General features: G+C 42.6%; 1 protein-coding gene across 12 annotated transcripts; it reads right to left on the bottom strand.

The window, feature by feature from the left end:
* Positions 1 to 1910: 1910 nt before the first annotated feature.
* HNRNPH1 (heterogeneous nuclear ribonucleoprotein H1) lies at positions 1911 to 26798 on the bottom strand. Of its 12 annotated transcripts, none has more exons than XM_034780345.1 (16): positions 26664 to 26798; positions 25649 to 25763; positions 20915 to 20992; positions 16857 to 16892; positions 10756 to 10890; positions 9657 to 9812; positions 9315 to 9458; positions 7502 to 7640; positions 6270 to 6448; positions 6006 to 6077; positions 5793 to 5932; positions 5558 to 5693; positions 5071 to 5154; positions 4884 to 4934; positions 3365 to 3451; positions 1911 to 2673 (listed from the first exon to the last, which is right to left on the bottom strand). In XM_034780345.1, exons 2-16 carry the CDS (start codon positions 25695 to 25697, stop codon positions 2555 to 2557), a joined length of 1605 nt encoding a protein of 534 aa, XP_034636236.1. In that variant the 5' UTR covers positions 25698 to 25763; positions 26664 to 26798; the 3' UTR covers positions 1911 to 2554. The 12 variants fall into 12 exon arrangements, with proteins under 12 accessions (XP_034636236.1, XP_034636234.1, XP_034636237.1 ...); XM_034780343.1 differs by having other exon boundaries at positions 26611 to 26750; XM_034780346.1 differs by having other exon boundaries at positions 5793 to 5926; positions 26611 to 26750.

Raw genomic sequence — 26798 nt, 5'->3', positions numbered from 1 at the left:
ATCTTAATACTCTTTAGGAATACTGTAAAAAGCAACAGAGGGTCCTGGGGCACCTTTGAGACTAACAGAAGTATAGGGAGCATAAACTTTCATGGGTAAGAACCTCACTTCTTCAGATGCAAGCTCCCAATACTTCTGTTAGTCTCAAAGGTGCCCCAGGACCCTCTGTTGCTTTTTACAGATTCAGACTAACATGGCTACCCCTCTGACACCTTTAGGAATACTGTGAATTTAGTTCTGAACAGGTTTTTTAAACTAAGAACCAAAGAATTAAATAATGGTCCATTTGTTATGTATATAGCAGCAGCTGGTGAAGTCAGTTGGCTTGAGTCTTTCATGCAGCATTAGCAATACAGGGCTGCTGTATTACTGTCAAACAACCCCCTTTGCCAAAAAACCCAACTGGTTTCAAGTTGTCTCTCTTCTCTACGGGAATCCTCTATTGTGTGCAGGCTGGACAGTGTATGTGCTGATAATTGTACAATCTGTTCAGTGGGTAAATCCCAGCCTTATTCCGTACATAGAATCCTCCAGATTTTCAATGTAGTCCTGTTCAGTTAATAAAGAGCCATCTTGGACCAGAGTGTAAGGCTGTTTTAAAAACAAAAACAAAAAACATCAGACCACCAAATGGTCTTGTGGCCCCTATGGGAATATCTACTCAGTACATCCAATCCTGTTCAATATTGGTATTTTCTCCCTTCCCAACAGATTTCCAATTGATGGTAGTTTCTGTGAAAAAGCTATTACTAAGAAAAGGCCTTATAGGAGATTAATCTAAATTCTACCCTTGGTGCTGAAAATGCACTGGTATTTAATCCTAGGCCCTGTAGGTCAGTGTTCTCTGTAAAGGCTGTGAATAGAGAGATATTTGAGTGAGCCTATTAGAGTCAAATCTGTGCATTAAATAAAGCATGAGGCCTGCTGAAAAAATTAGTCTAAAAAGATTGACAGGAGTTAAGGGTGGAGAACAGTAAGTCTGGAGAAAGTCAGCCATATAAATGAAAGGGAGGGTGGAGAGGTCTGAATGCAGACAAATTAATGCTGATGGATTAGAAATCAAGGAAAGGCTAACTAAAAGGATGATAGAGGGGCTCATGGGTGACACTGAAAGGTCAGAGCTTGTTGAAGGTAAGTTGAATGACTCTTCTGGGGAGCTGAGGGTTGAAGCCAGCACTGCAAATTGAACAAAGAGGTGAGAAAAAGTGTAGTGTTAAGTCTAGTCAGGATATGTAGTTAAGAAGCTTGTGAATGTAAGTTTGATGTTGGTCCTCGTGGAATTAGATGCAGAATCTAATTGACTTAGAAGTGGCAACTTGTTCTATCCTCAAGAAGCTCATCTACAGTGTGTTTAAGACCCACAGCAGAGGATCTTAGAGATCAGATCTACAGACTCAAGATCATGGAGCTTGTGATACAGTGCTACCATCACCTGTGTAGACATTCAGGCTCTGAAGTCTGAGGGGGGCATCAGAGTCTGAGCTGTAATGCCTACATTGCTGTTCTTCAAACTCTAGTGTAAACCCCATCATCCTGCCTCTGTGTAGACAAGCTTGATACTCGCTATCATGAATTTTTAAAAGCAGGTGTAAATGCACTCAACCAGCAACAACCAGGCAAAGGAATAGATTCACTTGCCAGAAACAAGTCTTTTTGAGGAGTGCAATACAAATGGACCACTTTTCAGGTTAGGAATGCTATACTGTAATTTTAAGTTTCATCACCTTTGACAGCTCATGCAGCACTCCTAACATTAGAACTAGGATAGTAAGTACAATATATGTTACTGGATGGATGTTATGACATTAATATTCTTGCACAGATGCAAATTTTATTACAACTTCCCACTCAGTGTCCCGCCCCCTTGTAGTTACAAAGAACGTTGAGCATGGAATATTAAGTGAAGAGAGTAGTTTTTAAAAGGAAGATTTATTTAACAAGTTTCACTTAGCGCAATACACCTAAAAAGGAAATCACCATACAATGAAAGATTAAATCAAGGCCTCAGAATTTTATATGAACACCAAGACCAAAATCCTAAAGTAGCTGTATCACGTCTCAACATGTTTCCCCATTAACTTAAAAAAAAGCTTAAACGTGCCTTACAGGATATTAAAAGAAATAAACTAGAACTAACATGCCAAATGTTCACTTTGAATTGCAGACACAGCTCCTATATTTGTTTACAAAAAAGCATGTTTTTCAACATGCATTCAAAACAGTGTTGGATGTAATATGGTATAAGAGCAACATTTAACATAATTGAAACAGCTTTAACCTAAATACGCTTACTGCTTAAATACGCTCCTACAACAAAACTAACTTGAGAAAAGCTGAAAATTGTTTAACAGTTATAGTCTTTACTCAACTTGGTTATTACATCCTAAGTGAATGTTTATTTCTTCCACGTGTTCAAAAATACTGAACCTGAAGTTTTAAAATAATCCTGATTTCACTTACAGTAAAGCATAAATCACAAGCTTGTATTGCAAAACTGTTAAACTTAGTTTTTTGTTTTGTTGTTTTTTTTAAAAAAAGGTTGACCAAAAGTCAGTTACATTCCCCAGCCAGCACTCATATTGGACATGTTGGACATCCCGCCCATTCCATTCACTCCCATGGATGCACGGTTCCCACTGCTGTAGTAGCTACTGTTCATTGCGCTCTGATTACCTGGAAAAAACATCAAGCAGCAGGTAAATGAAGCGTTCCAGCTTATTGCCAATACAAGTTGGGGGTGAGATTCAACCCCACCCCTTTTATCCTCAAGTGCCCACTTCTTGACTCAAATCCACCCACCACCTTGCACATACTTCGATGCTATTAAAAAGAAACCTTCCAGATATTTAAATGAAAGTTGGTGTTGTCTTTACAAAAGAAACCTGCAAGAGTTTCCCAGGCCTTTCAATGAAATAAGACTAAGTTCAGACACTACAGTTCTAGTACATACTACTTTTATTTTGGGAAAGAGCAAGACTGGTTTCCTTTTCTCACACTGGTATAACTAGTAACTGCAATGAAGTTATTCCCAATTTATACCTGCGAGAGAGCAGAAGACAAGCCATAAGCTTGTCGTTGTTGTAAAGTGTATCTACATAAGCAGCAAAATACAATTGCCCAGCTTCATATTTAAAAGCAAATTTCCCCTAATACTAGCATTGAGACTCATACTTTGAAAATGTATGCCAACAATGAAGTACTATTTTAAGGTGGTGCTGCCCATTAGTCTACCTCCTTTGTCCTTACAACTGGACAGCACATTGTAAAGATCTCTTTGTAGGAGTGTATCAGACACCCACCTAAGGCTTTAATAATAAATAATAATAATAATAATAATAATAATGAAAAACTACACACATCTTACCATAGCCGCTCATGCTGCTTTGAGTGCCATAGCCAGCTCCATAACCCCCACTCAGCTGCTGATTAGCACCGTAAGTGGATTGGTTTCCTTTCAAGTTAAGGAAATGAACATTAACACCTTGATTGCCAAAAATCTGTCCAACAAACAGATCTAAATACTACCTAATTATGAAATTCCTAACAGATATTAGCCCTCATGGTGCCATGGATCTGGTCTATTTAGATACCATTCTGCTTAACTATTTTTTTCTGGCTTCTCACTAGTGGAAGTGGCCAAGAGCAAGATATTTGTTGCTCATGTGCTTCTGATTCTAAGAGTATTTAATTTTTTTTCAGCCTAATTTAAAAATAGGAAAGTTGTATTGCGCCCTATCCTATTTCAGCAGAAGAGTATCAATTCACTCACTGCAATAAGTCACATCTGAGGATTTAAGATGTTTAAATATTCCACTCCGCTACAGTGACAAGAAACTTTAAATGGGGTGCTAGATTTTACATTCCCACCCCCAAATGCCCACCCTTCAGAAGTACAATGGAGAAAATTTACTTCTGACTTTTACTGCACAGTAAAAATCCATAATGGGATTTTTGAAAATTTTTAGGTAAGCCAACTGAGTGACCTCTGATGTCCTCTACAACAGCACATGTGCTTTCAGAAGCATGGGGGAAGTCAATACCAGAACACCTGGGATGTCAATCCTCCAGATAGTCTGAGGCTTGTTCCTATCCTGAATTTGCATGCACCACATGAGAAAGTTTCTATACTTGTACAAGAACTTGGTAAGTTATTGAGTCAGCAACAACTAAAATTAATAAGCTAAGTTCTCAATGAACTAATCAAGCTACCTTCGAAGAGCACAATCTGCTACAGTACAGTACCTCTGCAAAACTTTACAGTTGAAATTATGAAGTTTGTTTAAAAGAAACCAGACAAAGCATTACAGTGTTCAATCTCATTCCACAAATCAAGGTGCTATACAAGCATCATCCACACACATCCCACCACAGAACAGATACAGAAACCAACCACCACTTTAAGCTCTTATCCTAAGAAACCAGTAAAGTAAATTTCAAGAGGAGTATCTACTTTTGCATGGTTTCAATGGCCATCTAGGGGTAAACAGTTTCTGAATAGCAGTAACAGGTTTTAGTTTAACTTACAATGGACATTTCATATTTTAATTTGGTAATTTTAGGTTTGCCATAACATTTTAGTGTTGATTTTTTCAAGTTTTAGAGTGGAGTTTTGTTGCTCCCTGTTTCCAAAGAGACTTTACTTATGAGATTACGTGTCAGTTAAAGTTTGATACACCCTCTATCAACATCTGGTCCGGGGGGGGCGGTGTGTGTGGGGGGGGGGGGGGGGGAGAGATGGACAAGGATGACTAGCATCTCCCACATTTGTGCAACATCACACATCCCTAAAAAGCAGTCAGTCATATCACCACACTCTTCACATTCAGCACAATTTACTTAACCTAATTAAATTGTTTGAATGTATTCCCAAAAGGTTTATATACCTGGCAATGTGCTAGTGTTCCAATCTTGAACTACCCCTTCCGATTCCTTGACTGTGTGATTAAGACAGAATGTTGAATTTCAGTTTTTATGCCAGGCATAGAATAAAGCAGGAGCTGTATAAAATTAGCCAGCTTTGTTAAATATGAAGTATTGGAATAAAAATGCAGTTGGACTATTCACACATACCCATTGCTCCCATCATTTGGCTGCCATATGCACCACCACTTCCTCCTGCTGTAGAATTCAAGAAGAGTTCTACATATCTGTGTTCTGAAAGGAAAAGCATGTTTAACAGAGCATTGAAACGTACTGGACATTAAGCCTATGCATGATACAAACAGTGCCTCATTTCAACTTAAGACAGCCCAGTAGTCTAAGGGAAGTTTGACAGATTAATTCCTACAGAAGCCATATCCAATCTGTCTCACTGTGACGTCACGCCGATGGAGGATGTGAACTATTCAAAGCTGTTACATATTATAGTTATGACTTTAATCCATCTGACAGTCGTGTCTCCGGTAACTACTATTCTACCATGTTAGAAAACAGAAGATCAGATATTTTTTTAACACAAGCTTTCAGCAAGTATGTTTTAACTTTTGTTCAGACCTTGTTTTGGTCATTGATTTTAAGATGGAGGCCCATCATTAAGGGGAAAAAAAGTCAAACTTACGCATATTTGCTTTGTCTTTGGACATGGCGGCCACAGCATCCTCATGAGTAGCAAACTCAACATCTGCCTCTCCAGTCACTCTACCATCTGGTCCAATTTCAATGTGGACTCTTACAGGGTTCAGAGGTGAGAAGAACTAGATAAAAAAAATATTTACATAAGACTGTCTTCATCTGGCAAAATATTGTTGCAGATTTAGGAGAAAGTACTTGTTGCACAAAGTATTTGAACTCACATTATAAATGTCGTTCTCTGTAGCTCTGTAAGGTAATCCTCTCATGTGTACGCAGTGACCAGTTGTGCTTTGGAAAGTAGAACTTGCATCTCCATATCTATGGTCAGACATGCCTGTGGAGAGAAGAGTCCATTCTATATCTTTCAGATGTATTGAAAGTTAGTTTTTATATGCAATAAAAGTTGTTTACCACCCCCATTAAAGAAGTCTCACCTCGTCCAAATCTATCAGAACCAAAGCCATAGCCATCACTATATCCATTGTAGTCGTCATAGCCTCCATAACCTGTAAAAGATAGAATACATATTAAAATGCTTTTCCTAAACTACAGAAACTAGTATGTAAAATGCTATGAAATTTTAGAAGCAGAAGTTTAGCTTTAGTTTGATTTTTCCATGAGTTTTTATCCAAGCACCAATAGGTATGAAGCAGTATAAATTATGGTTTTAAAATAATTGAAAGCCTTATGATACATACCTCCACCATAAGCTCCACGTCTCATTCTTTCAAAACCACTTCCTCTACCAAGACTGTTATAGCCCCTTCCAACACCAGGCCTGTCATAAGGACCTGGCCTCTGCATGGCCAGTAATTTGCGGGGAGGATCATAATGAGTACGCACTTCTGCTCGACTACTCTTGAAGATTTCAATATACCTAGGATGTTTTCCACATAAGAAAGACAGTCAGTCTTTAATTCCCCACATAGGAATATTAAATCAGTATAAAACAAACTAGAACAAGACATTCTAGTCATAGCCTTGAAACTGGCAGTTTATTTTAAGCCAGATTTCTTTAGATTATACAGGCAATGACAAATTCTAGTCAAATACTATTTTACTTTCAAAATAGTGTATTTTCAAGAAATTACAATTACTGAAGGGTTTATAGGCTCCTTATACTTCACAGTATCCCAACCTTAAGGGTGGGGGAGCAAGTTAAGTCCCCCCGCCACAGTTTAAATTTAATCATGTCTGTCAAAAAAAAAATAGGAGGGAGACAAGTCCACTCAACTCAGCACTTTCATGTTTTGCTCATGTGGCAATATATATTAAGAGGGTTAAAAACCTAGTCTCCACCAAGATTTTAACCCATTAGGAGTCTACAAAAAAAGCTTTGCATGTGCTAGTCAACCCACCCTATGCTTCAGTAGTTTAGCATAGGAAAAACTGCATGCTTCAATGAAAAATAGTCACAAGTAAAATAGAATAAAAAAACCCTTTGTGACAATTTCTTGAAAGCTATGCTTATTACATTGAAGATTAAATACAATAAGAAAATTTGTTACATTTCAACTTATAAAAACAAGTTTAGAAATTATCACATTTTCTTATGGTAATAAGGTACTATGTGTGTCTTTACAGCTAGAGACATTATTGGTGCTACTTGAGACGTTTAAAGCCATAATCTCTCAACTTCTGTCAGTTTTTAAGCTATCAATTTTACAGTTTAAATACCAAATGATAAGAGTAAATTCAATTAACTTAATTTTTCCCATTTTGTTTTGTAGTCCAAATAAGTTTTACTACGTATGCACTATGTACACATGAAACAAGATGGTAACAATACTTTTACTTATAAGTTAAGAGACCAAAATACTAGACTAAGTTTTAATGGTTTAAGGATCAGTCCTTTAAGAAGAGAGAATATGGATTTAATTAGCATTTACCATAAGAAAAGTGACGTATCCAACCAACCATCCATCCCCACCTGTGCCCTATTCTCTCCTTGTGTTTCTTTAGAGCCTTTTCAGCTATTTCCTGTGAAGCAAACTGCACGAAGGCCTCCCCCGTACTCCTCCCCTGGAAGTCCACCGGCAATGTTATCCCATTTGGCACGATTTCCAACCCTTCAACCCAAGGACAAATAACCCCAGTAGGGGGCAATATTAACATCACAAGCCCAGTCATGAATTTTTCTTATAGCTTTAAATACACCAGAAAGTTAATACTTGTAAGTGAATGGTATGCTAGTTCTAGATTAGCATTCTAGCAGAAAGCATGTCAACATGAAGCTTCATGATTACATACCATTCAGTTTAGATTCTTAACCCATCCTGCTGTGCAGAAATAAAAGCTTTTACTTTGTAGCAGTAAAAATCAATTCATTTGTTTAGTGCAGGGTGTGTTAAGAAGGTAAGTTAAATAGAACCTCTTAAGAATACTTTACAGAATTTTTCAGTCTGTTGAAATTCACACAACGTAAGTCACAAAAACAGTAAAAATAGCTTTACATAGGCATCTTAGTAAGTATTTACTAAAAGTAACATTCATGTAAGACAATGATACTCTTATGTAAACATTTTAAATCTATCTAAATTCAGTATTAATATTTGTAGAGTACTGCTTCACTAAGAGAAATCCAAGAATTATTTCAGATGTGTTAATTGCTAAAACTGAAAGCAGCATTCTGCATATTAGGTACATGTATACAATTTCTATCACCACTGCTCATAAGTTATTAACCAGATGAACACAGTGATATCAGTGCACTTATTTGCTAAAAAAAAAAAAAAAAAAGGGGGGGGGGGGGGGGGAGTAGTGTTCAATACATCACTTTGCCAAAATACACAGAACAAATTAGTTGCATTCTAATCAGAATAGTCATAGATTTTCAGTCTACATTAAAAACAAAAAAGTCCTTGCTAATCCTATAACAATGTTTCAAAGCTCTTTCGGTTTATTTTGTTATACATTCTAATATTCAGGTTTATAACTTAAGCACAAGTCACATTTAGAAATTTATACTTTCTGCTTTAAAAGAGACATGTTTAGGCCCATTCAAGATTGTATGCATTTGTAGGTATCATTCCAATTCCCAAAACAGGAAGTCAACATTAGATACAAATTGGCAAGAGTTTGAAATCAAGTTCAAGTCAAGTCATTTTAATCTTTACAATTCAGTCTTAAACCCTAAACAACGTTCATAAAATACTCATTTAATGTGAATGAAACAAAATTGAACTACTGTACCACAACTACTCCGCACTTAAAGACAAAATTATTGTACAATATTTGACTCTACAAGTCATGTAGGTCAATACTTGAGTTCAAAGATTTTAAGCCTAACATTAGTCTTGCCGCCTTTAAAAATTCCACCCATTTTACTGAGTCCAGCAATAAAGAGGCTCAACCATTTTTATGTGCTCGACTGAGCAGCATGTGTGGAATGGCTAAAACAGTAAGTAGGAATTATCCTCCAATTTTTAAGTATCCACTTTAATTTTCAATTCAAAGGATGAAAACTTGATTTTTCTATGATGCTAAGTAAAACACACTTGTGTAAGTATGAATTATCTAGATAACCCATAATTTAACTTAATCAACCTAAGATATTTAAAAGCTATTAGCCCAAATAATAGATTAAATTTAGGATTTATCTGCACACATCAGAGTTCAATATAGTCTAACACACTAACTGTGGCACAGTTTGGCCTGTTGAAAGCATTAATGGGCAAGAGCTCAGTGCCACTGTGATTCGCACTGACCCATAACGCTACAGCTAAAACTTATACCCCACATACCTGAAAAGAACTGTACAATTTCTTCTTTGCTACAGCCAAATGGAAGTCCTCTAAGACGTACAAAACCATCATTAGCAGTATCAGGGCTGTTAGGACCAGTATGCTTCAGAACCCAATCCATTTCAACGTTGTTTGACTTGAAAACTGTAAGAGGCACTTAGAATTAATGAATTTTGGAATGCAGCATAAACCATTTTAAGTCATTTGCCATTTGAGAAGCTAGTCAACTGGTATAATCTAAATTCACTTAAATCAACTTACATGCATTTAAACACCACAAGTTACAAAAAAGTGAAAGTTAATCCAAACATTTAATCAATTACTAGGCCAATTAAGTCAAACCTTCAACATATCTGTGTCCCATTGTTTCTCTGTCTTTCTTCAGTGCCAATTTCACATCATCTTCTGTTTCAAGTTCAACAAAAGCTTCTCCACTTGGTCTGCCTTCTCTTGTATAGATGAAACGGATACCTGAAGCTCCATTTTGAATTTTGCATTCTAGGAGAGAGACCCAGAACAGTTTTGTTCCAACACTGGATTGTTCAACAGCAGTGATTCATATCTTTTATTCCTGGAAGTATACCAGTTTAATCCTAAATACATATTATCTACCATAATACAAGATGCTGGTTTTCCTTTTTTGTTTAACTGAATTTAATATTCTTAGTATTCTTTTAAGTTTACCACCGAGACCAAAATCCAACAAGAGATGCAATGGAAAGCTTCCCTGCCAGCATACCTTGAACAGAAGGCAGACACTACCCAAGATAAATTTTGAGTTGTGAAAGAATCCAGACTACATCCCTCTTACAGACATCCAAAGACCACCATATTGTTTTTTGTTTTTTTTTGGGGGGGGGGGGGGGGGGGTAATTTTAATTGGACAGTCTTATTTAAGATGGCAAGAATGCTTATTCCATCTCCCATCTGAAAAAAAGTCAATTTGAAATCTAGTAAAACAAGAGTTAACCAGTTGCAATATGGGACTTAAAATCTGCTAAGTAAGTAAGGAGTGCACTCTTTCAAGCAAACACTAAACCACGCTGTAGACCACCTCTTACAATGGGTATCAAAGTACAAAAGGGCTAGCTATTTGTTCAGCTTAAGCATCCAATATTTAATTGCTTACTGCAATTAAGTATTTCAAAAAAGCTACTTACTTTCAGTAGGAAGGATACTCTATACCATTTCCCCCCCTGCCCTTATCTTACAGAAGCGCTGCCCCAGATGGTGCAGCGATTCCTCCACAGGGCCTCTCTTGACTTTTATCACCTCCTCTGCTATCTCCAAAGTGGATTCCCCGGCTTTGCTGGCTCGCAGGTGGGCTCCCCAGCACAGCCTGAGGGACGAGTCACACGAAACCCGCCCCTCCCCCACGCACCCAGCGGGCGGGCGGCGGATGCGCGCTGACGCTCAGGCGGCCGCTCCGTCGCGCACTCACCGGAGAAGAATCTCTGGACCTCCTCGGCGGAGCAGGACCAAGGCAGCCCGCGCACCTTCACCACGAAGCCCTCGCCGCCCTCCGTGTTCAGCATCATGCTGGAAGCAAGACTCGGCTCCGATTCGCCTTCCGTCGCTGCGGGGAGACAACACATTGAGGCGGGGACAACGGCCTCCGGCCGCCAAAACGCGGGTCGCTCCGCCCTTCCCACCGCTGCTCCCCTTCACCAGACCACCTTCGAGTACACCCCCCCCCCCCCCCCCCCGCCCGGTGCAGTGCCGAACCCCCTCCCCGCGAGCGCAGCCCGGCCCGACGTAACCGCCCCCCCCCCCGCCCGCACACATGGTCCGAGCCTGATCCTGTCCGGAGATCGCCTAGTCCCAACCAGGCAGCGGCTGAGGTTGTGCCGAGGGCGCGTGAGGAAATGGCGGCGCGTGCTCCCGCTGCCGTTGGGCCGGGCTCTGCCGCCGCCGCACAAAGAACACAGGTCCAGCCGACAACCCGGCGCCCCCTGCGCTGCACAGCGCGCGCTCTTCCCGCTCACTGCCGGGGGATCGGGGCCGGGGGACGGTGGCTAGGGGACAGCGGCCAGACGGAGACTTGGGGGCAGCACGCGCCGCTCACCATCAGTTTGTAAACTGCGCGGCGCCGTGGCTGGGAATGAGGCCCGGGGCGCATGCGCATAAACAGACCATGCTGCGCATCCGCAATACGTACATGGCTTAACCCCCCCCCTTGCGAGCCAACTGCGCATGCTCTCTAGCAGCAACAGGCGCCCTCGGCACATCTGCTCCCCTGCCCTACTCGCGCCCCCGGTCGGCTCGTACGCGCATGCGTTTCCTCTCTAGCGTTCGCCTTCCTGTGGTAAACAAAGCCAGGGCCCTAATGGACCCAGCCTGCGCGGTTTTCATCACAGCTACACTTGAATAACCCCAACCGCTTCTGTTACGGTGCACGCGCCCCCGGAGACACGGTCCCTGCGCTGGGCAGCCCAGGCCCACGCCCTATCCTCCCACTGCCCCTACAGGGTTAAGGAACCGGCCAGCACCATTCAGCCGTCCCCTGACCCTCACCTGCCCAACACAAGGGCAAATTACTCTGCCCAGCTCGGTTAGGAGAACTCTAGATTTCACCCTGCGTTTCCCACAAGAGAGAATCAGGTGACAAGAGTCAACCCACAGTCACACCAGACAAGTACATGTATCTAAGAGGGGGGCGAGGGGGGGGGGGGGGGGGAGAAGAGGGGGACGGAAAAGAGAGAAGAGAACCAAATCCATTATTGCAGGGGTCAGCAACCTGCGGCACACGAGCCCATTTTTACTGGCATGCTGCTGCCAGCTGGGGTCCCGGCCACCAGCCCCCCTCAGCCCCCTGCCTGCCTAGGTGAACGGAATCCTAGGCCCGCAGCAGGCTGAGCAGGGCTGACCCCTGGCTGGCAGGAGCTGGAACTCCAGACTGTCAGCTGGCTGAGCGGCTCAGCCTGCCACCGGTCTGGGGTTCCAGCCACCACTGCCGGCCTGGATGGACAGAACCCCAGGCTGGCAGGGGCCAGTGGACAGAACCCCAGACCAGCAGCACGGGTGGCAGATGGAACCGCCGAGCCGCTCAGGCCGCTGCAGGTCTCAGGTTCCATCTGCTGACCTCTTCCAGCTGGGGTCCCTGCCACCAGCCCCGCTCAGTCCATTGACTGTCTGGGGTTCTGTTGGGGACCCCTGTAAATGTAAAATTTATTACTGGCACATGAAACCTTAAATTACTGAAGACTTGGCACGCCACTTCTCATAGGTTGCCGACCCCTACATTATTGCTACCACCAGTTTACATTTACCTGGGTTTAGACTAATTTAATTCAGGGCCTGGAGGGGGACACTCCCCCCTGCTTGCTGACCCTGGCAACAATCCCACAGGGAAGCTGAAGGGTCGTCCCCTCCCCACCTTAGGAGAAGGGGTCTGGGTCTCCCTCCCCTGGCAAGGGGGATAGGAGGGGAGAATAATAGAGGGAGCGGGACAGGCCAGGAAGCTAATGCCTCAGAGCACCAAATGCTGCCAAGAGCAGCATGGCGCTTTGCAGCCAGCTGCCAGGCTCCAGCCTGGACAGGGGAGCTGACTGGTAGGGTCAATCACAGAGACACTGCTACTGCCTTCATGTACTGTAACTAGTGCCTCCAAGCCAAGGCTTTGCATCAAATTGCAAGTCCTAGTTCATGGTTCAGCACCAAGGCATGCCTGCCCTTCAACACGCTACCGCAATTGAAAAGACAACACCCCCCACACTCGTTCCAGGACAAGCCTTAGTTCCTAGTCATGAGTATTTAACCCTAGCATGACAAGGAATAAAGCTCTACCCTTGAGCTCACTTTCACTGTAATTAACAAGTACACACACACACACACACACACACACACACACACACACACACACACGACAAAAGCAACAGAGTCCTCTGGCACCTTTAAGACTAACAGATGTATTGGAGCATAAGCTTTCGTGGGTGAATGCCCACTCCACAAAAGCTTATGCTCCAATACATCTGTTAGTCTTAAAGGTGCCACAGGACTCTGTTGCTTTTTACAGATCCAGACTAACAGCTACCCCTCTGATATTTGAGTCTTGACAGGCTCTCTTTCAATTGTGGCATCAGTGAGGCTGGTTGGTTTCCCCAGCACATGCTGCAACATTTAGTTTACAGACACTGCAAGTGGCAAACCCCAGCCAGCATTCACATTCAGTGTGTCTATTAGCCTTAAAGGAGAAGCAGGGGAAATAATTCAGTGGCATCCATTAGAACTAATTTCTGCCAGCAGAGAGTAATGGCATTGTCAGGAAGTTGCCATGCATTTATAGTGTCACAGAGAAAAGATTCTTTTCAGCCTCCAACTACTCATTAGTGATTCCTTCTACAATAAGAAAAACAGCATTTTTACTATGGGATTTAAATAAGATTCTCACACAATGTGGGTCCTCCTCACTTGCTGTATTAGTTCCTCTGTTACTGACCCAAAACAGATAGATACACCGTAAGTGGCACTGGCTCCTCAGTCCTTCCGTACTTAGCTCTGGTGATCTTGCAGATAATGCTTGATCTCAACTACAAGTTCTCCCAGACTCCACCCATCTCATTCTCCATTGCTGTTTCACATGCATAGCAATTGTGTGTTCTCTTCCCCCCCACCCCCAGCTCTTAAGAAAGAATGCAGAGTTGGCAGCATCTAAGCCCCACCTCCATTTTTAAGACACGATTTCTAAAATGGTGGCAACACAGTTCTTAGCTACATTTGCAGCTAAGGTCTGGGTCCAGCACCATTCCAGCTCCACCTACTGACAGTGTAAATAAGGCAGCCTAAATTTACCATCTTGTGAACTGAAGTGCTATAGATACTATATTCCTTTTGCATGTAAGGAAACAGTCCCTACAAAGGCAGAGATAAACACCTTCCACAGCTTTTAATCCCTGCTCCATGTATTAACACACACTGCCTTCCAAGCACTTCCTAACACCCCTATGAAAATGAGCATTTCCCAGCAGTTGTAAAAATTTCATTATTCAAAGCAAGTGCTGCATATGCCATCTAATTGCTTCAAAGAAGTTGTTTTAGTGGTACTTGTGTAGCAGCAAACATTGTAGACTAACATACTAATGGGAGGATACAAATTAAGCAGATTCTGATTAGAAACATTACATATACCTATCAGTAACCAGATTTGAAAGACTTAAAGTTGCAGACAAGACAATTAAAATGGAAGACAGCAACGCAGACTCTGATTTCCAGATTTGTGAGCTTTTAGTTTTAACCATCTCAGGCATTTTAGAACCAAATTCCTGTTTGGTCTGCTTATTTATTCATAGAAGTTTCAGATAATGTTTAAAACTTTAGAGAAAACCCACCAAATTTTGCTAAACAAGAACAAAGGAGACTGTCTAACATCCCTGGTTAAATAGGTTTGCAGCTAACAGTATCCCATGAGTTCTATCTTATTAGATGCTAGCTGTCATTTAAAAGCCTCCAAAACCAGGAAAAGAAAGTAACCGTTGCCTTTTCCCAAAGCAGAAGTTTTAGGTGCAGTGAAGTTATCCATTCAAAGGGAAATGCAGTTTCAAGGCTGCAGAGCATACCCACCCACCCACCCAGTGAATGTTCTGAGGGAGGGGGATCTGGGTTTGTTGCATACTTATTACAAAGAGATGCCATAAATGCTGAAATAATTACAACATGTTACAGAAACAACTAAATTCTTACAATTCTCACACAAGGCAGCTGAAATAAATCATGTTAAGCAGATAGCGTCCAGAACACACTTCCTAATTAAGGGGGAAAACAAACCCACAGATTCTTAGAGTCTCCTCAAACAAGAATGTAAAAAAAATTACAGAGAATGCTCAAATGCTGCTCTTAGGAATTTCCCACCACCACCAGGTACAGTGTCTCAGAAGAGTGGAGGAAATCTATCCCAAATGTTGTACAACAAGCCCAAAAGATTGGTTTATATCTTTCAGACGTATGCCTACTTAAGTAGGTTAGAGCACAATTAAAGCTTGTCTCAGCTAAGGCTGTGAAGCAGAACACGTGAAGCAGAATATCCTTTACTGTTTGGGAAATTGGTGAACAACAGGTAAGTCAAAAGTTGCCTTGTCTTGATGGCTAATAAATTTGATAGAGTTCAGTGATTAACAGTGTCTGGCCATGGGTAAGTGAGGCAGTAGCCTGGAATAACTATTGTGCTTTAAAATTTACTCTAGCTCAGTGGTTTTCAACCTGTGGTCTAGACCCTCCTCTCCCCCCTCCCTCCCCATTCGAAAGGGGTCCACATCTCCATTTGAAAATTTTTAGGGGGTCTGCATATGAAAAAAGGTTGAAAACCACTGCTCTAGCCTATTTGTCAATAGCTTCCTCACAGACAAACCCTCATCTTCATGTGGTGGAAATAGCAATAAATCATATGCCTAATCTATTCTCTCTCCTTCTGATCCCATTGACCAATTTAGAGTCTGCTGAATTTAGTTGTGAACTGTAAAAGCCTTTTCTTGCCAGGGAGCTTTTGCAGACTGAAACTAAAGTGTGAAAGGCCCAATGAATCTGTGCTGTGTAAACTCAACCTAATGAGTAATGAATGTTGATAAAAAGCAAGACTAGTACACTTCATCATACTTGCAACTCTGCTACTAAGTGGAGCAATATGCTGCTTCCTGAAGACAAAAAAAATAGCAAGCATTTTTACTCACTTATGCAGTACTATGTACCACCACAAGGGCTAGTCTACATATGTATTTATTTGGGAATAGCTATCATGCTTAAATGTATATCCTACCGTAAGAGTTATTTTCAAGTGTAGACAGTCTCAGGTAATACAGTTATGGGATGCATTTCTAACAGCTGTCCACCTGAAAATCTGTGCTCTCTTAATCATGCTATTCTAATTTTTTTAGAAAGCTTTTTCAAGCAGTTTATAAATTTCTGCCACTCCTAACATTGGATTATAAAAAGTGTTTTTTGTTGAAGGCATGTGTTTGCTTCCAATCTGAGTCTGGAAACATCAATGAAATACAGTGAGCTATTAAGATTGGCCTATGTGGCTTATGCACCAGTTTGACTCAGACAGAGTTGAGTGGCATTATCTACCTCTGAACTACAACTGCGGTACAATTGCTCATCAATATCATGCAATAAATAACCATTTCCAGATGTTTCTGAACCAGAAAAACTTGAATTGATTGCCATTTCTTGTAAAACAGGAAATATAAAATAGTCAAGCTCATCTCATTCTGACCTACATATTTCCTTTCACTCAGGGCTATTTAAGTTATTACACTTCAGGCAACCATGTAGTAATTTTAGGTATTTTTACTATAGAAGATCAGATAGAAACTGAACTATTTTTAATTTGTTTTGGGTTCAGCACATAGATTAAGTGTTAGTAAATGTAACATAGGGCTGTGAAATGGGTGTGAACAGAGAGTTTCAATATTTGAGAAACATCAGGATATTTTCAACATTTTAGTATTATACTTTGTCTCCCCTACCCCTGACATTAAATTAATGGCTAGAGGTAGATCAGGTTTTATTTCATTAAAATTAAACACTAAAATAGATGTGGCCACATACCTTTCTCAATCTTCCCCGGGAAGGGGTATCCCCACCCTGAAATTAAGTAGATGGAAATGATGAAATTTTAATTTGCTTTTGGGGAAAAAACAGGTTGTCATATCATCGCTCTGATACCATTACTTCATCTGCACAGTATCTAAAATGTCTAAGACCATCACCACTAATATGACTCGTTTCTTGTGACCCTGCATGTGGCATTGAGCCTATGAAGTCTTCCCAGGGATTTTTGCTATCCAATGTTTTCTGCAGAAACGAACCATTTACTTAAAGAACATTCTTAGCTCTTGTCTGAAGACATTCTCTATCCTCAAGAGTTAGAGTAGGAAAATGTGTTGTACATGACAACTGCACAAGTGCTTGTTTGCAGCATTTATGGGGTCCAGTAGTTAATTTTAATACTGAAGTAACTCCTTGACACTGACATTGCGGGATTACAGTGAGATCGGGATACAAATTAGTCTAAAACTAATTGGAACGCTGTGCCAATTTCAACAACATTCCACACAACTTGAAATACTCCTGCTCATGGAAACGTGGTTTTGAAAGTCTGACACCAGGTGGTAGGGTTTTAATTAATTTGAAAGACTAAGCAAATAGCATTCTGAAAGTTCGTATTCATAACATTACATGAATCGTAACTTCTAGAGGAGAATATAGGACACTATCCTATTATACTGTACTTTACACTCCAACCGAGACAAACCCAAGTATGTACACTGATCAGACCGGATTTAGAAAATAAAACTAAGCAAGCCTAAGGACAGAACACCATTGCATACTTACAGACAGCAGCTAGTCTCCAGTTCTTTCTCACACAGACTAATTAAAATAATTCTAACCAAAATTATCTTTTCTGAACTGCTATTCTGATGTCAGCAAATTCTATATTGTTGCCAACATTCACCACTGTTGCTAAGGGCCCTGGACTGTCACAGAAAACTTACAGTTGTGGTTTTCTGAGTCATTTGGTAGGTGTAGTATGCAACAAAAAAAACCCTATAGTTTTATACATCTCTATAAATCCATTTTGGTGAAGAAACATGCACTTAGAATAAGTGGGTTCTCAAACCACTCACTCGGTGGGGGGGGGGGGGGGGAATATAAAAATCAGTGTATATAGACTAGTCAGGGTCAGTCTGAAATCACTTAAACCTGACAGTCATATGTTCCAGGCTAGACTGCTTGAGAAATGGATTTACATACTAGATATCCCATTCAAAAGAAATCTCATCCAAGATAGATGGAGGACAGTGGAAAAAAGTATTTGGGTTTCTAATTTGGATTGTCTTCAAAAACCAGATGTTCCTACAGTATTTATGTCTTAGTGCATAAGAATAAAAAGCCTTCAAAAGACAAGCCTGGGAGCTTAAATTCTTAACTGTTAAGACACTAGAAATCATGGACTCAAAGATACTGGATTTATGGCTCATTACAACCATGTATGACCCACTAACCTTCCTTTGTCCTAGGACTGCAAGTTTGTTAACTACACACTTCACCTTGAGTAGGCTCTTACAACAGGTTAACTCCTTATGCTAAACAAACTTGTATTTAGCTATGTGACACTGAGTAGCTTCTCCAGATCTGAAGAGCTCTGTAAGCTCAAAAGCTTGTCTCTTTCACCAACAGAAGTTGGTTAAACAAAAATAAAAAAGAAAGCCTGCTAGCAAAAAGGAAGTGCCTAAATGGTGAACAGATGAAGAAATGCGGTTTTAAACATCTAATGCATTAATAATGCAAGTAAGGACAGCTGTTAAACTATGGCTTGATATTTCAATAATCTGTTAATTTAAGAAAATTTTGTAAGTTATCAATGCGTTGCTTAACTGAAATGTGCATGCTTGAGCTATTATGCCAAGATGTTTAGTGTGAAACATGATTAACATTGTTTGAGACATATTTCTTTGTTTACTCTCGCAGAAATGCTGGAAAAGCTGCAGATAAGAGACAGAAGACGAGCAAGGAACTGAGCTGAGTATTTGGAAAACCTCCACTATAAACATGAAATGTGGCTTCATGAAATGACAATCAAGTTAAGACTCTTTCTCCTGTAAAGGAACATGGTGGGCTACTTAAATGGCTGAAGCCATTTTACTCTAGAAGTCCCAGAAATAGTACTGACATTAATTGTAACAAATTTAGCAAGGGACTGACCATAATTAAAACACAGTTCTGGGAAGAGTTGCACTTACAGCATGCACTTAGCAACTTGTCTTGCTTTCAGCTATTTTAAGTGTTCAGCCATGTCTACATAAACTACAGCTCCCATCAATACTAATCCCAAATAAGTCAGTGGAGGGTTTTTTGGTAAATTTCCCCCAATTTACACATGGTTTGCAGTCTACTCTGAGAATTTCTGGATTCAGGGTCTCCCTTTGGTGTTTTGGTTTCATTTCCTTAAATAACATTTCACTTGAAAAGTTAGAGGCCTAAATGGGAGTGAAAGATTCACAGCTCAGAGAATAAGATCCCCTCATTTCTGGAAGCAAAGATAGCCCTCAGCCTCCGCATGCAAGCTGCAGCAGTTACCTACAGTCAAAAATCTGCACCATAAGGCGCTAAGTACATATTTATCAAAATGACACTTTAAACTTTAGCTTACAGCCCATTTAAGTGTCAGCTTTAACTATTTCACTCTGCAGCATTAACATCTAGCTAATGTGCTTTACTCAGTGAGGTGTGGGGCCTTCAGCTAGTTGAAAGGCTGCAAATTTTAAAGTTGTAATCTGAATGCTTTAAGATTTTGGTCCTTCTCAGAAGTCCAATTCTCCACTGCTGCTCCCTACCATAATGGCTGGCTGATCAGGTAGTTGCTTACCAAGCAAATTCTAGTTATCATATGGGCGAGAACCCCTGATCACATTTAAACTAAGGCCACCTGATTATATTTGAACTAGCGTTTAAAGATTAATCCTAGTTTCAAGATAAGCAGTTGGGGAGCCAGCCATCAAGCCTCTGCAGGATTTATCCCATACAAGAGCTTTCACTGTAGATTGAGGTGTGAGCTCCCTAATGATTTCTAGAGTCTTTAGTTTTATTTATTTGGCAGCTAAAGTTTTAGAAGTGTGTCTAGCTGGAAGCTTGTTACATCTTCTTCATTGAAGCTTGAAATCCACTGCTAAATTGGGGGGGGGGGAAAGGGGTAGAGAAGAAGAGGAGAGTATATGGCATATGCTTAAATCCTTGGCTACTGGCTGAAGTCCTTGTCTTTTTTTGCAGAAATTGTTGCCATGGCATGTATTTGCTGGATGTTTCTGATGGGTTAGCACTCAGAACTCCTTTTCAGCTGAAACCAGAAAGTCATTCCAGAGTAGCAATAGATTCCTATCACTTAAATCCAGCAAGAACACATTAAGACTGCACTAGTTATAACATCTACACTCCCAAGTGTAACTTAATACAGGGTGGCACTCGTGACCCAAATATTTCAGCGGGAGAAGGGAGTGCATCCTATATTGTGGAATTTGGAGAATGCTTAGTCTGTCTCCTCAAGTTTGGAATGATGAGGGAAGACAAGTTTCCTGTATTAGTTTACTGAGGAAGACTTAGTCTTCAAAAGCAAGTTAGAATTCTGGTTCAGGTTTCCTACTATGGTAGTCTGAATCTGTTTCCTGTTGGGGGTGGGGGTGGGGAGGGAGAGAAGAAGAAGAGAGAAGCTAGTTATTAACAACCTGTTACAGTCAGTTCCAAAAGGTAAAGTACAAGCGCTACAGGTTTAAAATATTGCTAGCCTGTGGGCAACTTGTCTAGTTATCAAAAAAAATCTTCTAAATGCCAGGTTTTTAAAAACCCTTTGAAGAGGGCATTTGTACTAAAGAAAGCTTTACAAGTGCATCTTACTATATACACTAATCCACTTAGCTAGCAAAGAAAGACAGAAGGTATCAGCATTTCAAGAATTCTCCCACTTTCTCCCGAAATTAGGATAGAATGCTGACAATTGTTCCACAGAAAGTGTTTTCATAGAAGAGACTGAAAATAAGTTTTCCCTAATGTGAGAAGCCCCTTTAAAATAGAGGGTACTATTGACAGAATGCAGAGTGACCAATACATACCTGCATCCACAGAAGTCATTCCTTGCGACTGAATTAAAGCTCTTTCGCTAGCTAGGTCATCAGGCTCAGCATTAACATCTAACAGAGAAAAATGCGACAATTCATGCCTTTTCTTACTATTGTTTCAGTCTAGCTGCAGATTGTATGACAGTTCATACCTAGACAAGGACCTTCACAACCAGAAGGGCTACAAAGTTTATATTCTGCTAAGACTATGATAAGGACTTCTCTATTTTGTAGGGTGGATTTTGACAATCTCAAAAGAGGTGCCTGTTTTAGATGTTAAAGACGACTTTAAAAATGATAAGATTAAGCAAAAGTATCGAAGAGCTACAGTAAGCATTAAAAGTCTTGTTAAAGGAAATGGCTTTCAGTCAAGGATGAGTGTTTGCTCAAGCAGGAAGCAAGCAACCAAGACTTAGTCTGAACTTGTTAGGGTTTTTTTTTTTTTTTAAATATATAATGTAAAACTACTTTTTAAGTTGCAGTATCTGTTGGTTTCAAGTGTTGATAATCTGCTTTGGGGACAATGTTTAAAACTCAATTTGTGTTATGACTTAAGTTTGATTCTATGGGGATAGAAGGGATAGAAAGTGTTGGCACTGAAACTGTACACTAGCTATAAAGGGATGGGAAAAGTCACATGCCTACAAGCTACTACTGTCCTCAAGACTCCCCTTTGCCACAAGGCCTACAGAAACCTTGACAATGGTGACAGAGGGTCCTGTGGCACCTTTGAGACTAACAGAAGTATTGGGAGCATAAGGTTTCGTGGGTAAGAACCTCATGCTCCCAATACTTCTGTTAGTCTCAAAGGTGCCACAGGATCCTCTGTTGCTTTTTACAGACTCAGACTAACACGGCTACCCCTCTGTTACTTGACAATGGTGATAAGTTTTATAGTGAACTCCATACCATGCACCCCCTTTCTTGTCTCTAGTGTAAGACCTTCAGTACAGGAACTGTCTGATTACAGTAGCACTGTACAAAGACTACCACAACAGGACTGGGGTCCCTAGATGCTACAATAAATAGTTAAACTCTTGGGATTGTCAGCATTTATTCCCTTGATATTACCTTCTAGTTTCATTTAAGCCAGATACTGGGTAGAAAACAAGACAAAAAAAATAAAAATAATAATAATCAAGAAATAGGATTAGTTTGGGTCTCCTCTATATAAGGACTGTGACTCTTTAGTGCACACCACTCTCCATTACATATTGCTTTTCAGATAGCATTATAAACACTTAAGTAACTGTCTGAAGATCCAGGCAGTACCCTGTACAGTGGGGGGGAACGGACTGAGATAGACTAGAAAGGTTAAGGGCACAACAACTCTAGGTGGCTTCAATGGAAACATGGATATTAATTATTAATATTAAGCACCATAAAGTTGGACGCTATGGCACTGACTAGGAGGAAAAATGCATTCTCCTTCCCATCAACCTAGCTCAACTGAGTTAATTTAATTTGACTGACACCAGTGTCTACACAGTTTACTACCTTTACAAGGTAGCCAGAGCTAGTTTAATGTCGTCTTCCCTCCCCCCCCCCCCCCCCAGATAAGGCCCAAGTGATTTGCTTAAGGCTACACAGCAAACCAGTAGCAGAAGCCATACTAGATTTATCATCAAAAAAATTTTCCCTCACCTCCCAGTCCCTTACTTTAAGCTGAGATGACTCCCCTACACAGGATTATTAAAATCAGGGTGTTTGTTTGTTTGTTGGGGGAGGGGGGGAGAGGAGGGGGTTTAGTGGAGATATGACCGAGGAACCTCTTGACCAAGTGACCAACTTGCACCCGTAAGGCTTCATCTTCACTGCTAATTGTTCTCCCCCCCCCCCCCCCCCCCAGAGGTAAGGGTGATATGTATCTAGCTGTAAAACCTAGTGGAGACAAGCTCCCTGTAGTTTTTACTAAGATAGCTAGACAAGATCAACATTATACTTGCTTATCCTGTCTCCACTAGGATCTTACAAAAAAGATACTTAACTAATGTGGTGATACCCATCTACTACAATAACCTTGCATGTTAGACAAGAATCCTATACCATATCCCATTGTTTTTTTTCCCCTCCTCTTCCTACAGTTTAAGAGCCACTTTAATTTCATATTCTACTCTCCACCCCCTGAACTCAAAGCCCTTCTCTCATTTTAAATATATATTCCAGTCTCTCTGTATAGCCATCTGAAAGCCCCAATACTTAACTCTATCCAGCATGCTAAGGACTGGATTTTCCCCTCTCCCTCAAACATACATCCTGCTCCTCTTCTGGTAGGAGCAGGAGGGCATTATTGTTACTCATTTAGGATAGACTTCATGGAAATCCACTCAAGTGCAGTACCAAGTTATAAATCCTATAATATAAAGCCATTATCACAAATAGAGAGGGGCATTTCAGGTCAAGGGTGTATGTATAGGTAGAGCTATGTGTGGAAGCTTTCATAGTAACAAGTTTTGTTCTTGTTACAAACTGTTACAAGATTTTTTGAAACACTTCAATCATGTAGATTTCTTGTTTAACAGGTCCAAAGCTTTTTCCAAGTCTTAATCTTTAAATATTAAGAAGAATGATCAGACTGTCTGAAATTTTAAAGACGTTTTAGGAAACCCACCGTCTGGACTATTGTACATATAAATTAAGTTTATTCAATGTGTAATATTACTATAAAACTCCTGATGTTGGTTGCTATTCAGGCCTTGTTAACTTTAGCTCTGATTCTGCATCTGACCATTTTCCTTTTCCCCTAACTCACCCATCGATCATAAAAGTTTGTTTGAGCCTCACTTTTTACACCCATATGGCTTTTTACATGTTTTAAGAGGAAAATAGAGGTCTCTTGTAACAGACAATGAATGCACTGATTTTGCAAATGCCCTATTGTCACGCCACACAAAAGTTAAGGTCTTAAGATCTTGTGTGTTCGGGCAGATAGGACTAAGGCTTGGTCTAGACAGCACTTTTGCGGGTAAGCTCAAGGCTGGGGCAGGCTCATACCCGACCAATATACCTTTCACTAAGAAAAGTGCCATGTCCGACATAGCTACCACCACTCATGGTGGGTGGATTAGCTAGGCCAGCTCTCTCACCTTGGCACAGAGTGGGTACATAGGAGACCTTACAGCAGGACAGCTGCAGTGGTACAGCTCTGCTGTTGTAAGGTCCTTAAAGTAGACCAGCAGTCTCAAACTGTGGATCCCAGAGCTGGCTTTAGCTTTGTTGGGGCCTGAGGCCCCAAGCCCCACTGCCTGGGGTAGAAGCCGAATCTCAAGGGCTTCAGCCCTGGGTGGTGGGGGCTCATTGCCTGGGGCAGAAGGGCTCAGGTTTCGGTCATCCCCTCCCATGTAATAATTTTGTTGTTGGAAGGGGATGGGGTGCAATAAAGTTTGAGAACCCCTGGTGTAAACATAGCCTGATGCACAATTCACACCTACCCACCCCCAGCACAGTATTTCCTATTTACTGGTAGGAGGTATACAAGAAGTGCTGCTGAAGCAGTCACTTTCAGTATTAGTTTCCATCCCACCAAAGAGACTCTGAACAATGGTTCCGAGCCTCCTCTGTAATTGTACTAGGGTTCCAGCCTTTCTTCCAGTCAGTCAACTGCGTTTAGGGGGAAGCTAGAATCTCAGGGCATGCTAAGTTGCGTAAGAAGCCAGCCAGTGTGCTATACAGTTGAAGTAGAGATGGGCAACAGCAGAGCACCAAACTTAAGATAAGGGAGTGTTACCAGTCTGGGGGAGAAGAGTTAACTAAGTACCAATGGCTGACAATCCAGAAACTAGAAAGTCATCAAAAACCCAAGATATTTCACAATTGGCATATTTCACCACTTTAAGCAACAACGTTTAGGGGTTCCAGTTAGTTTCTGCACGATGGAGTCAATGTTTCACAATATTTATGCTAATGACTAACTACATACGTGAACTAATGACTGGAATTAATATTTCCACCACAATGAACTCTTAAAACATGTAGCCTTCTATACTGACACCCAAGCAAATGCTATTGGATATTTTTAAAGCATACAGTAAGTATACTGAATAATGGCAGGCGTGTTAAAGAAAAGCACACTTCTAAAAATGCAGAAAATAAACGCGATGAGGGATAACAAAGACAGCTGAACTATACGGGCCTCTTTACCCCCCCTCCTCCCGGCCATTCTCCGCATGGGCGGACACAACCCAGCAGACTGGCGTCTCTCGCTTTACTCTTATCTAGGGCTCCCGATTGCACCCGAAACTATTCCCAGATGCGTGACTAAAGCTCGGCTTGGGAGCTAGGCATCTCAACAGGCGGGGAGAAGCGCGGGAGAGGGCGGGGGGGGGGAGTGAAGCGGCTTTTGCACATCCCCGAGTCCAGGCACGGCCTAGGCCGCGGCGGAAGCCGGGCTCCATTACCGCGGCGGCCTGTGGGCCGCGACACGGGCCTAGCGCCGAGACAGGGCCGCGATCGGGGCCCATCCGCCGCAATCGGGGGCAGGGGCTGACCCAGACCGCCCGGGGGGGTCCCTTCACCCGGGGGGGGACGTTCCCCAGCCGGCTGCCCCACTCTTTCGTGCGCCACGAGGCGGGGAGGGGGGGAAGGGGAAGGCCGCGGCCTCCAGGGCCTCCCACCCGCCACTTCCGGGCTCGCGCGGCCTGCGCGGCCCCCAGGCTGGGCCGATCCCCGCGCGGCCGCCCCGCGGAACGTTCTGGAACCCGCGGCGCGCGCTGGCCAGCGGATACTCACCCAGGCCGGGAATCTCGCCCTCGGTCTCCTCGCTGCGGAGAGGGTCCATCTTGCCCACGCGCTCACAGGGGCTCGCGGATTCAAAAAAAAACTCGGCAGGGGGAAGGCTCGGTCGCTAGACAACGAAGACAGAGGGCGTCAGGCTACCCCCCAGTAACGGCCTCCTCGGCGCTCACGCTTCCCCCCCTCTCCTTTTTTTGGTTTTGTTTTTTTTGTTTCAAGTATAACTCGGTTGAGCTCCCGACCCAGCCCCAACCGCTCTTCTCCTTCCACAGGCGGGCGGCTTCTGGGCAGCGTTATAAATAGCGGATTACCGAGCGGCAGGATTGTGACGTCAGATCGCATAACCCCGCCCCTCTCCCGCGCGCCCAATCAGTTGGGGGCCAAGGCGGCGGCTCAGTACGGCCGCGAGGCCAAACGCAGGCCCGGGGGTAAAATGGCGGCAGCCGCCCTTCCCCCCGCCCCAGAAGCCAGCCGAGCTCACAGGGTGAAATTCAGCAGCGCCAGCGCGCGCCGCTGCCGTGGAAGGGGCCGGGCTCTGCAGAGAGCCACTAACCTACGCGGGGAAGTGGCCAGAAAAGCGCCACGGGAGGGGGAGGGGAAACCAGGGGCGGGCAGCGAGGCTGCTTTAGCGCCCAGCCGTTGGTGTCGGAGCGGGCGGGCCCCCGAGCCGCGCTCGGCACAGGAGGAGTGTTAGGAACCGCAGTCCCCCTCACACACAACATGGCAGGTTTCCACGTAGCCCGGGCAATAACCACTCAAACAATATCACGAGCACGGGGGGGGGGTCACTCGGTGAAATTTTTCCATGGAGAAAATGGGAGTTTGAAGGCGGCAGCTCCTGCCCCTTGCCCCCCCCGCCGCCGCCGCCCCACAGAGCAGCAAGGCCCCCCCGCCCCAAAGCCCTGCCCGGAACGGCGGCAGCAAGACCCACGCGTGACCGCACCCCCCGCAAACCTTACAGCGCGGTGCGCCAGAGGTACTCGGTCCCGCAGGAAGAGCGGCTACTACCCACCCAGGCGGGCTATATAACCGGGAGGGCAAAGATCCACTATGGCTGCAATCGGTCCGGGGAAAGCGGCTGCGTCATGTGCTTTCTGGCTCCGCCTTCTGGCTCCCAGTTGCTTTTGCTAATACCCGCCTATTGCAT

Source organism: Trachemys scripta, chromosome 8 (genome assembly GCF_013100865.1).
Source record: "Trachemys scripta elegans isolate TJP31775 chromosome 8, CAS_Tse_1.0, whole genome shotgun sequence".
NCBI lineage: Eukaryota > Metazoa > Chordata > Testudines > Emydidae > Trachemys > Trachemys scripta.
The sequence above is the reverse complement of the archived record's forward strand: the minus strand, read 5'-3'. Positions and strand labels throughout refer to the sequence as shown.

Coding starts and splice junctions, on each gene's coding strand:
- HNRNPH1 (XM_034780345.1), bottom strand. CDS start 25,697: ATGGACCCTCTCCGCAGCGAGGAGACCGAGGGCGAGATTCCCGGCCTG. Junction 10,891..16,856: donor CCCGGGGAAGATTGAGAAAG/GTATGTGGCCAC, acceptor GTCTCCCCGCAG/CGACGGAAGGCGAATCGGAG. Junction 9,459..9,656: donor GGGACACAGATATGTTGAAG/GTTTGACTTAAT, acceptor TGCCTCTTACAG/TTTTCAAGTCAAACAACGTT.